The sequence below is a fragment of the Cynocephalus volans genome, chromosome 5, assembly GCF_027409185.1.
Source record: "Cynocephalus volans isolate mCynVol1 chromosome 5, mCynVol1.pri, whole genome shotgun sequence".
Classification (NCBI taxonomy): Eukaryota; Metazoa; Chordata; class Mammalia; order Dermoptera; family Cynocephalidae; genus Cynocephalus; species Cynocephalus volans.
The window spans coordinates 100,347,732-100,359,961 of record NC_084464.1 but is presented as its reverse complement, the minus strand read 5'-3'; the positions used below and the strand labels follow the sequence as shown (position 1 = coordinate 100,359,961).

At 34.5% G+C, this 12,230-nt stretch overlaps 1 protein-coding gene across 2 annotated transcripts in view; it reads left to right on the top strand.

The window, feature by feature from the left end:
• Positions 1-12,230, top strand: part of MMS22L (MMS22 like, DNA repair protein) — a 129,014-nt gene that overhangs the window by 70,071 nt on the left and 46,713 nt on the right. For both annotated transcript variants that reach the window (XM_063097885.1, XM_063097886.1), the window contains exon 14: positions 11,592-11,785. In XM_063097885.1, coding sequence (XP_062953955.1) covers positions 11,592-11,785 — 194 coding nt within the window. The remainder of the gene's footprint in view (positions 1-11,591; positions 11,786-12,230) is intronic.

Genomic DNA, 12,230 nt, shown 5'->3' with positions numbered 1-12,230 from the left:
AGTGTAAGTAGCATCTCTAGAGAGAAATGTGTGTGTAACTAAGTATCTGGAATAACCATAATTTAAAATTAAGAAATTTATTAATTTTAAATTTAAAGTTTATACTTTATTTTTTTGATGATTTTGATGATTGATTTTATACATTGACTATCCCATCTTTTTCTGTATTAAGCATTCCTTCTAAGTTAGCTTATTTGATACATAGAGGTTACAATTGAATTGTTGGGGACAGTGGAGGCACAGAGTGGGGAAATGAAAACAGGGATAAGGAAAGTCAGGGTGAGAAAGTGAGGTGAAACATTTAGCTTGTACTTAAGAAGAAGGTGTTTATAAAGTGGTAGAAGGCAGAAGAAAAGGGACGGAATCTATATACATTTATGTATACACAAAACTTTACCCATAATTTCAAGGGGTTTATAGACTTCTCAAGCTTATTTATGTACTCCAGGTTCAGCATTATATTATAACTGTCCTAAGCTATTGTTTCTGTTAGAGTTTGGTTACTCTTTTGATGAAGAAAATTCTGTCTAAAACATCCCTAGGTACTTTTTGACTCTTGCTTTACTGAGTTTTCAAATCCAGAAAAAAGGTCACTATTGGAGCTGATGATGATGAGGTTTTTAGATCCATTAACAGAATTGGCAATGGTCAGTAGTGTCTGGTTGGGTAATTTACTGTATTTCATGGGTATGAGAGAAATATTAAGGATGCAGATTACTTAAGAGGTTTTAGAAAAAATATTTATCAAAGAACACTACTTTTCCCAGTGCATTAGCTATTGTAATTATATATTGGTACAATCTGTTGACATAGAATTGGATTTGATTTAAATGGAGGTGGAAAAAAAGAGACTGAATATTTTCAATATTTATTGATATAACTAGTCCATTAAGGTAAATTATAGTGCAGATTTCACTGTGATGGAAACATTTGAGTTGACGTAGCTAAGAATCAGTCAACATTACCATTAGACCCTTTCTTTTTTAGGAATTTATTACCACCAATTAAGAAAAATACTCACAAATGGAATTTAGCCCTCGCTTACTTGTTGTGGAATATTTGACCTCAAAAATGTTTGGGTCTTTACCTTTAATAAAATGACTCCTGAATTCTTTTGAAATAAAAGCATATTTCCCCACATGTCATATAGCAACTAGATGTGGTAGAATGATTACAGCTCTCGTTAGAGGGTAGCACTGTTTGCTGCCATTTTCAGAAAAGACTGCTGGAATGGTGAGATCTAAGCTAGGTTTTGGAGCATGGTTTCTTACTTAGCTTTAAAAGATAGTTCCCATTTAATTAGGGAAAATTAAAATGAAACTTGTTTTTTTTTTTAAAAAAGCTGTCTATTATTAATGCAGTGAGAAAGCTGAAGAATTTAGTAAAATTTATTGAGTAAATATGCATAAAATGTCTCTGCATACATTTGCTATAGGTATTCTGTGCTGGATAGGTAGAAAAATAAAGTAGCTGTTCTTCAGATATACCTTATCTTTCAATTCATTTATCCTAAAATAAGTCCAAAATTACTGAAATTGTTGTGAGTGGCTCCTAGGAGATTTAAAACATAGCTGTTTTGTCTAAGTAAGTCTGCCTCTGCACCATTGTAGATACTACCGCTTGGTTATATTTCTAATAAAGGTCTTTGTTTCCCCACCCCCAATCCCAAGTGTGAATTCCTTGAAGTCAGGTCTGTATCTTTTTTATCTTCAAACCTCTAATTTCTATAGATTACTTAGAATATAATGGATACCTGTTCTTTAGAGCATTATAAACCATGCCAAAACATAGTGGCATAAAACACCACCACAACATTATGCTGACATATTCTGTAGGTCAGGAATTTTGAAGGCCAAGGATAGCTCTTATCTGCTTTACCATGTTTGGGGCCTCAGGATGATTCAATGTCTGAGGTAACTCAAAAGGCTGGAACAGTTGAAGCTGGAGAACACTGTTCCTAGATGGCTGGTTCTTCACTAACCTGTGTAGTGTCTGAGCTAGAATGTCCAAAGGGCAGTCTTAGCTGGGACTGTTGACCCGAGTGCTACCTTTGGCTTCTCCAGCAGGGTGTTCTCAGGGTAACTGGACTCCACACGTGGCATTTCAGGCCTCTAAAACTGAATTTTCCCGACAAACATAGCAAAAGCTTCATCGCCTTTTATTACGAAGGCTTGGAGTTAGATAGTATCATGTCTGCTGCACTCTATTGGTCAAAGCAGTCACAACATCTCCCAGATTCAAGGAGTGCCAAAGAATTTGCGGCCATGTTTTTAAAATTACACAGTATTCAATACATGATGGAATGGTCAAATCAAGACATATAGAGAGGAAGGAGCTAGAGGAGGAAGAAAATTAAAGATTGTAAGGTGTGTTTAATACCACCAGTAATTATTGGCTCCAGTACTGCTAATTTAGATAGATTAGTGGTCTCTGTTCCAAAATGAAGGCATATTCCATAAATATTCTATTTACAATATTGCCTATATTGAGGATGAATATATTCTATTTTCTTTTTTAGCCATCTATTCCTGAAGGTTTTTTCCCTCCTTTTTCTCATATGAAACTTCTATAAACAACTTAACATTTTGGAAAGATCCAGTACATGTGTGCTGGCTCAATTATACCCTATCCATTTACAGTTGAAGAAGAGTACTGTATTTGAAATCCCAGAAGATCAATATGACAACTTTAGATGTTTTATCAAAGATGTGTACATTACATTGTGAGATTCTTTACAAAGATGATCTCACCTCTGAGTGCTTCTGACTTAAAGGATAAAAATACTGGATCTTATCTTGTGATATTAACCACACGATATTCAGGTAGCCAGCAAACCTGAGAACTGATTTGTTTTATATTGAGCCCATAATTTCCTCTCACTTTTATTCATTGTCTTGTACCCACATTCTCGCTATTAAATTTAGAGAATGAGTTCCTAGAAATGGGAGCCCTAAGTAAATATAAGCAGTACAAGGTTATTGCGGTATTATCCCTTTGGAAATGAGTGGTCATGATCTGGTGATGATTAGTCTCCTATTCTTTTAGAAATCCTTAAGTTATGACATCTGTCTGCCTATAGTTACTTATACTTATAATGCCAAAGGACTTCAACCAAGCCTTAATTGTGGTTTTTATCCTCAATCATTTCCTTGAAGGCATCTTGAGGTGCTGTAAAACTTAAATCTTAACATCCAATGTGTTACTTTTTCTTTAATTCTTTGTGCTAAGTTCAGGACTGTTACTTGTTGATCATAGGTTAAACTGCCCACCCACCCCCCAAACAAACAGAATAAATGGCAGGAACAGAGACCACAACAAAATAAACATCTTCAACTTAGGATAGTGTGGTAGAGCACCCATTTGCTAAGAACGTTTACAGTATGTTGTGCTAATAATGCTGGTGCCTATTGGTCAAGATTGCGTATGTTGGTCTGCCATACTCACTTTTATTAGATGAGAGTATAAGATAGCACTCAAGCATTGGCAAAATATATGTTTGTGTATAGAGTATGTTGTGAGTAGTCATATATATTTGTATATGTACAAAGCCACACATGTACATACATATCAGGTTGGGTTTTTTAATGAAAATATTTCAAATGTAACTAGCATTGTAACATTAGCCCTGTGCAGTTACATACAGTGCTTCAATGTGTAAATGTATCAGGCAATTCTTATAAGCTCTAGGTTATATTGGGAACAAACTATTAGGAAGGTATATGTTGGGTACATAAGTTGGTTTTGTCTTGATTGGCTCTCTCTACTTTTAAAAATTGTTTACTTATGGCTCTAACTTATGAGGCATGGCCTTCCATAACCTGGTCTCCCTCAGTAGTACTCCAGTTACATTTTCCATCATTCTTTCCCTTGACCTTTTATCCTCTGGTAATACCAAATTGTTTGTGATTCCCCTAAAACACCATGCGATTTCAGGTCACACTATGCTTTACTCATATTATTTCTACTTCCTGAAACTTTTTGTATTATTTTTTAATTAGCTAATACAACTTCCCTAACTGGTAATAGTGTGTCTCCTACAAGAAACCTCCATTGAACCTCCAGTTCCTTTTATGTGGATTATAATATTCTGTGCATACTTCTGTCTCAGCACTTAACTGAACATTCTTTGAGAGCAAAGACCATATTGAATAGTTAGCACCTACTACAGTGCTGTATGTAATTAATAAACATTGACATATTTATTAAAATGAGCTGAACTACTGGGCAGAATGATTCCTGAGTTTGAATGTACTCTTGGACTCTAGGTCCAGATTTCCAAAAACTTGTTGGATATTGTTACTTTAATTTTCTGTTTTCAAATCATAGTCTTCTGTAGTAATTAACTGCCCTTACTTTGTTTCTCCCCAAACCTGGCGATAAAATAGGCTGCTCTTACCTCTCCCTCACAAAATGCCAAATAATTACTGTTGACTTTCATTTTCCTTCATAAAGTAACTCAAATTGTGCATTAGCTCCTACCTAGATGTTTATAGAAGTTTCCTAAATGCTTACCTATCTCTAGTCAGTTCTTACTCTGACCCATTCCGTTTGCTATTGCCAGATTAATCTTTCCCAAAGCATTGTTTCCATTATATCATTTCCCAGTTCAAAATCCTTCAGTGGTTTCTTGACATTTTTTAAAAATTTTAACTGAAGGATCTGCTGTAACCATTTTTTATCTCTAGTATCAGACACAGTGACTGGCACTGAGTAACTTCCTGTGAAGTGAATGAAGAAAACATGTGACTGAACAAACAGGGCCCCATTTCTACTCTTAAATTTATTGCGTCTAATGTTACTATAAAAATTCTTCGTTACAGTGAGAGTGGTTACTTTTTTTCCATCCTCCAGACACCTTGTGTTTTTATATGTAAATTATATTACACTTATGCTTTTGTGGCTAATTATCCACTTTGATTTTATCCGAAGTCTTTACTAACCCAGAAACCTCATTTAATTCATCTACTGTTTCTTCTGCCACAAGATTGTGCTTCAGCCACACTGGCCTCCTGGTGGTTTCTCCTTGAACCTGTGAAACTGCCAGCCTCAGCACCTTTGCACTTGCTGTCTCTTCTCCCTGGAATGCTCTTCCTCCATATATCCATGTGGTTCCTTTTCTTATTTATTTAGGTCTTTGCTCAAATGTCTCCTCAAAAGGTGTTTCCTGATCATCCTTGTTAAAATATTGGCTCCTGTCACTCATTCTCCTTGTACTGTGATTTCTTTTTTAATCCATAAAGCTTACCACAGTGTGAGGTGTTACACATCTACATGTTCATCTGTTTCTCGTCAGAATATAAGTCCAGAAGGGCAGAAACTTTGTCTATTTTGTTACCTTGTGTCCCTATTTCCTAGAACCTATGCAATATGTGTTGAATTAGAGAGTAAGTGAATGGATTTTTACTTTCCTCCTTTTTACCTAACCAGTCCTTTTGAGAATCACTTCCATGCCCATTTGCTTCTACTGGTCTCAATAAATTGGTAAAACAGATCTATAGTTTGTTTTACAGTTACAGCTATAGAGTAGAGGACTGGTTTTCAACCCTCCCAGTACAGAATTATGTATGGTCTCGTTATTTAGTGTGGTCTGTGGGCTAGTTGCATGGCCATTTTCTTTTCTGTTGCAAAAATTAAATAGGACACAGTCAATAAATGGAATAATTATTATTGTTGATCAGAGAATCAAAGATTGTTTATAGAGAATATATGTGCCAGCCTTATTCTAAGTGTTTGATCTTTATTAACTATTTTAATCCTGTAAGTATTATTATTGTACCCATTTCATAGATGAAAAAAGCCAGGAAGGTGATTGTTTAAAGTGTGGTGCATGGGCTAGCAGCATCTGCCTGATAGAAATGTAGTCTCTTGGACCCCTCTCCAGACCTAATGTGTCAGAATTTAAAAACAAATAGTATATTTAGGCCCCAGTACTGAAGATGCAGAAAGATCTTTGGTGAGGCCAGGACATTAGTATTTTTAGAAAAATCTACAGATGATTTTGATGGTAGTCAATATTGGGAACTACTGAAGGTAGATACTTGTTATTAGTGTATCATGAAATGCAATGAAGTATAACTGAAAAATGTAAGTAATATGAGATCCGTAATCATCTATAAATACAAAACTAATGCAAGTATAAAGGTAATTTCTAAAATAATCACTTTTTATTGTCATAATTTCATACCAGAGGTAGCCATTGCTTTTGGGACAGAGGCAAGCAACCTCATTTTAAATAGTTCGCCAGTGTTATTGTATAAAACTGTAAGGCAGCATTACTGTAGGCATGCTTGATTTGCTAGGTTCATCGCTGGATCCCTGATTTGTTTTTTCTTACCTTTCTAGCAAATTAACTCAATTTTGGGCCATAAGAAGAATTTAAATTAATCACATATCATTGATCTTTGGAATCTCTATAGAATAGTCCACATTCCCCAGAAATATTAAACTTGTAATGTGTATGCATCTGGTGTGCTACCTGGGATTGGCTGGTATACTACTTTGTAACTACCTTTACTAAGAACTTAGTATATGAATGAATGAATACAGGAATGTGACATTTGAAGCACGTATTATTTATTTGGGTAGTAAAATGGTTTTTGAGGCAGTTGTACCATAGTGATTAGGGTTTGGGGTATTGAAGCTATACTGACTGCTTGGGTTCAAATTCTGTCACTGCTGCTTGCTAACAGCATGACCCTGCAAATTACATTTCCTTTCTGTACTCAGATTCCTTGTCTATAAAAATGAGACAGTTATAGTACTTACAGATTAAAGTAATTAATAAGAGTCAAACACTCAAAATAGGACTGGAACATAGATTCTCAATAAAGAATCTTTAATTCTCTGTTGCTCTAGTTGTTGAATATGTCTTATTTAAGTCTTCAAACAGATGAAGAACTGGCCATCCAACTAGTAGTTGGCAGGATAAGATTTATGCTCTGGTATATCTGTCTCCACAGCCCCTGTCTTTCTAGTGATGCCCTGCTACCTCTAAGAATATGGTTATCAAGAGGTAGAAGCAGTAGCAACATGACTAAAGTGCATGTTATCTTGCTTTATAGTCTACAAAGTGTTTTCACCAGAGTGCTGTGGTTTGATACTTTAGCAGCTCCATGAGTATGGTAGGGCATTACTCCCATTCAACAGATGAAAAACTGAGTCTCAGAAGTTTTCCAGAATCAGAAGCTGGTCTTCTCTCTCCTAGACAAGTGTTCATGTGAATCATTCTCCTTATATCTTGAGGAGCCCTTTTTTTCCTTAATAGCGCATTGTATGTGACTGTAAGCGTCATTGCTAGCACTGTGTTTTTATCTGTTTGTGGTCCCTTCATAATCAAAACAGTCAACCAACTCCTTGCCTTGTTCTCACATACACATGGACACAGGTGTATTGATGCATCTATCACATGGCGGTACTGCGAAGTATGCCTTGACTGCTACTTGCCAGCCTCGTTTCTGTTTTATTGCTTCTCCCTGGTAACTTGGGCATGCACACAATTGGGGGGTCAGGACTGAAGCTACTGTTTTCTCACAGTGAGGCTTTGTAGAAATCTCTTTACCTGGAGGCTGTTTTGTTTTTGCTTTTTCTCATTTTTAAAGACAGGATTGGATTAGACGATTTTTAGGGTAACTTCCAGCTTTAAAACTTTGGGTTTTTCTCCTGGTAATATCATAACCTTGGTTATATTATATTATTTCTGGGTAAGAAGGTAGATTATAGCTGTATTTCAGAGCTGTGAACAAATATGACAAGATAATTCAAAGTGTCTAAGATTTTTTAATGAGTTTAGCAGAAGCTAAAAATAGAGTATCTTGATTCCCATTCGGTTTTCCCTAACATACTATAATTACTCATAGTGATTTGGAACAAATTTTTAACTTAATACTTCCCATTATATTGTTCACTGATATAGATTATAAAAAGTTACCTCATTTGGTATAGAGCTAAAAAAGGAATTCACGTATTGCTGTTAATCCCTTGCTTTCTGTTAGCTCTTATAAGTCACATTTATTATATTATGCTTTTTCTGTGTGGTGCAAGTTTCGTCAATAGATAATTTTTCTTTTCTTTAAATTTTGAGGTACAATGTATGAGAAATATTAAATGTACAACTGTGAATACCAGGAAGGTAATATATAGGATAGCATGCCTTGTGCTATAGTTATCAGTTGCAAGGGAAACAAGTGTATGCCAAGATTAGAAGTAGAACCTATAAGCAATAGTCCAGTAAGTGGTCCCAGAAGTCTGCCTAAGTTGTTAGGGAGGAGCAGCAACTTAAAGATGAGGCTGGCACGTAGCATCAGTCAGGTACAGGTTTCAGTGCCTCTTATGTGACAGATGTCTCAATACCTTTGTGTTTCTGTACGGGGTAGGGAGGTAGAGGCAAGAAGGGTAAGTGAATCCATCTCATATTGCCTAGATGTGAAATGCAGGCAAGAAGTAGCAGGCAGATTAAAAAATAGGAAAACAAGTCTTGGAAAATGGCGCAAAAGAGCAGTCAAAATGATTTTAACTCATGTGGAATATGTCTTTACTCAAACAAAACAATTACCATATGTTTGGAGATTCTACATCTCTTCTCTTATACCTTTTAGTTTTTGACTAAGAAATCACATTTTACCTTTTGTGCAGCAAATCTAGTTTCATATTTTGTTGGAGAATGTTAGTTAACATTTCATAGATGTGACATCTAGAACTATATTTCTTATACTATTTAATGTATGCTTTGAGTTTTCTTTTACATTTTTACCTCTAGTGACAGACTTCCTTTTAATATTTACATTTTTGTAAATGTACCTTCAGCAGATATGCAATGGTCACATCTGAATATAATAAATTTCTTTTTTAGTAGTCTTTATATAGTTAGTTTCTGGTCCAGAAAATGGGATTTAAAAAATTACCTGGGGCTGCAAGGGGTATTTCTAACTGTTTGACTACAGTGCAGAAATTTGATTCTTCCCTCATACTCCAATTATAGTACATCCTTGGTATTTCCTGCATTTCTCACTCCCTTATTTCTTTATGTTTAGAGAAATTATTATAACGTCTTAAACGACTTTGTTCTGTTTTAAAATAGTAAGTAATCATTCTTATCCAGATTGATATAGCTTGAACATTCAAGCCATTGAGCAGAAAGCATTCTGCATATATTCCCAGGGTGTATAGCTTCTTTTCAAATCCAAAAACTAAGTGGATGCACATTTCCAAAGCAAGTCTGGTTTGGGGTCACTGTCTTACTCCTAATTGGAACTTGTCTTTAATGTATTAACTCTACCTTGGAGCGTGTATCCTCTGGCTTTAAATTTTTACCTAATGGTGTATAGGGTTGTTGTTTTTTTAACCTAATGGATTCAGAGCTCTGAATCATATCCCCTCAGTAACTTCTAGTTATACCCCCGGTACCTCAATATTTCCTTCCAGAGAGGTTAAAGGTGGTTCTGATTTGTTGGCCTTTCTCATTATTGCCTTGAATGCAATGATTTTTTTCCTGGTATCTCTTCTTGTAGTCTTTTCTAATACAGAATTTTGATGTTGCCTCTGGCTCTCCCAAACACAAAGCAACATGTGGCTTTTACAGTTCCTTTTCTTAGGCCTGCTGAAATGTCTTCAACCCAACTTGGGAGAGAACAAAATTTATCAATGTTTAATCCTTTTAAAACTTGTGCATGTCTTAGCGTATAAGGAAAAAGTTTGGGTTTCAGAGTCAAATTTAGGTTCAGATTATGGACCAGCCCTTCCCAGCCATGTGACCTTTGGGCAACGTATTTAACTTTCCTGCTATCAGCTTCATCATCTGTAAAAAGAAGATTGTATTATACCCATCCCATAGAGTTGTTCTGGTTTTTAATTAAAACAATTTCTAGCACATAGAGGATGATCAGAAATGTTACTCCTTCCTAGGGGATATGTTTTAGTTAGTAAATAAAATGTCTTATTTAGAAATAGCAAAAATCCATTCTACCCAAGTACAGTGTTATTTATTATCCTTTGAAACCAATGTACTTTGATAAAGCTATAAAGGGTGGTGTAAATGGTGGTATTATTTTACTCAGACTCCAGTGTGTAGAAATGTACTTGTGAACTTTTCTAAGTTAATATAGGCAGCTGAGTTAGTTGCCAAATGGATTTCAGTGGTTTGTTATTCATCTTACTCTAAGCTAAAGGGCCTGAAATTGTTCTCTAGCCACTAGTTCAAGTTGAAAACATCTCAGGCAAGTTTTTACATAGAAAGTACATAGCAGGTATTTGGTTAGCTTTTATGAGAACTGTTTGCTATGTACTCTTTCCCCAGGCATTTGTAAACTTTTTTTTCCCCTTTACTTCAAATGTTATTAAGTAGTGGCCCTTGATTATCCAGGAATCTCAATGCAAAGGGGCAAGGTCCTAATGTTATATAATTTATACTTAGAATTTTTACTCACTTGTGTGTAGTTATGTGAAATGTTCTAAGATGTGGTCTTACAACCATTTGGATCTTTTTGGGGAATTACTTTAGGTGCATATTAGTTATGTGTTTTGTATACTTCTTTCAAGTGTCCATTTCCCCTACGTAACTACTTAAAAAAACTCAAGAATATTGGAAATAATATAATATTTCTTTCTTTTTTTAAGTACTAATTGTTTTTCTTAGTGGAATATTATTTCTATTGAAGGAAGTCTTCTGCCTCATTTCTACTGGTTATTTTTCACTGCTTTCTGTATAATTGAAGAAAGCAAAGTAAGGATGATATCCATAAATTCGTCTACTCTCGGTTGATCTGGCAATAATATAAACAAAAAACAGTAATTATAGCATGGTTGTACATTTAGTTTTAAATAATCATATTATTAATTGTTGGGTGCATTGCATAAGCTTCTATTCTGGATCACTAAGAAAAATTGGTAACCTCAATTTCCTCCAGATATGTTTCTACTAAGATCTAGAGGTATCTAAATTTTCAATTGAATAGAAAAGGTGAGTAAATAATAAATCAAAATTTGAGCCAGTATTGAATTATGTTTTATTATTTTCTGAAGAGTAACTTTTTGTTGTTTACTTTTGTTTACTATATGTAATTGCGAATCTTTTTGGACCAAAATGCTAATATTATATCCAGCACAGTTTTGTATATTAGCACAAAGCCTATGTCTTTTCTAAATAAGGAAAAATACTATAATTTAAAATACCATACATAAGCCAGATATAGTTACCTTCCTCTTGGTACATCCATGTTCTAAAGCCCTCTGGAAAAAATGGTTTAAAAAATTGTTTTTATGTCTAGATTGTAAGTAAAATCACTTGTCATACGTGAGTTGCAAAATGCAGACCTTCATTCTGAAGCTGCCTGTTTCTCATTTGGATCTGACATATTAAAAAGCTTATAATTAATGGTTGACATTAGTAATTAACATTAACTTTATGGTGCTTAATATGCCACCATCCATCTATCAAATAACCCCAAAATGTGTAATGTCTTGGCATAAAGGTTTTAATTATATAAAATGGTCCTTCAGTTTTCATATGGTATAAAATTTTAAAAGCCTAAAATGTATTTAAAGAAGATTTCTATAAGCATTTGTTGCGTGTTAGCTATATTTTTATTTCTTTTTAGGAGTATGCATCAACAATTGTGTCAGGAACTTCAAAGGGAGAATGTGAACCTAATTGTACAGTCGTCATTATCGGCTAAAGAGCGCCACCTTGCTGCAGTTGCTAGTGCACTGTGGAGACATTTCTTTACATTTTTGAAGAGTCAAAGAATGTCACAGATAGTGCCTCTCTCACAACTTGCAGATGTAGCTGCAGGTCAGCCTTAATTGTTAATTTGCTAATTACTTTCTATTTTTGCGGACTCTTTGTCAGTATTTTATTTGCTTGTTTGCAAACTCTTGCTTTATTACAGTGTAATAAACATTTTGATAGAAAGATGAAATGAATTACGTATTTTTAAATTATGATCCTTTGATTTGTTTATTACTAAAAATTAAACAATTGTTTGCTAAAATTAAAGATAATTTTCAATCTTAAAAATATTGAATGTACATAAGCTTTTCTTATGCATGCAATATTTGGAAAGTAAAGTATCTTTTGATTAGGTCAAGTTTATTTTCAAATCACATGAGAAGGTATCTAGGTATAAGATGAAGTTAATTTGTATAAAGAGCCAAAGAATATAGAAGGAACACCACTTCAACACCAAGAGGATGAGATGAGAATAACATTGAATATACTCATACAGAAGGTTATTTTT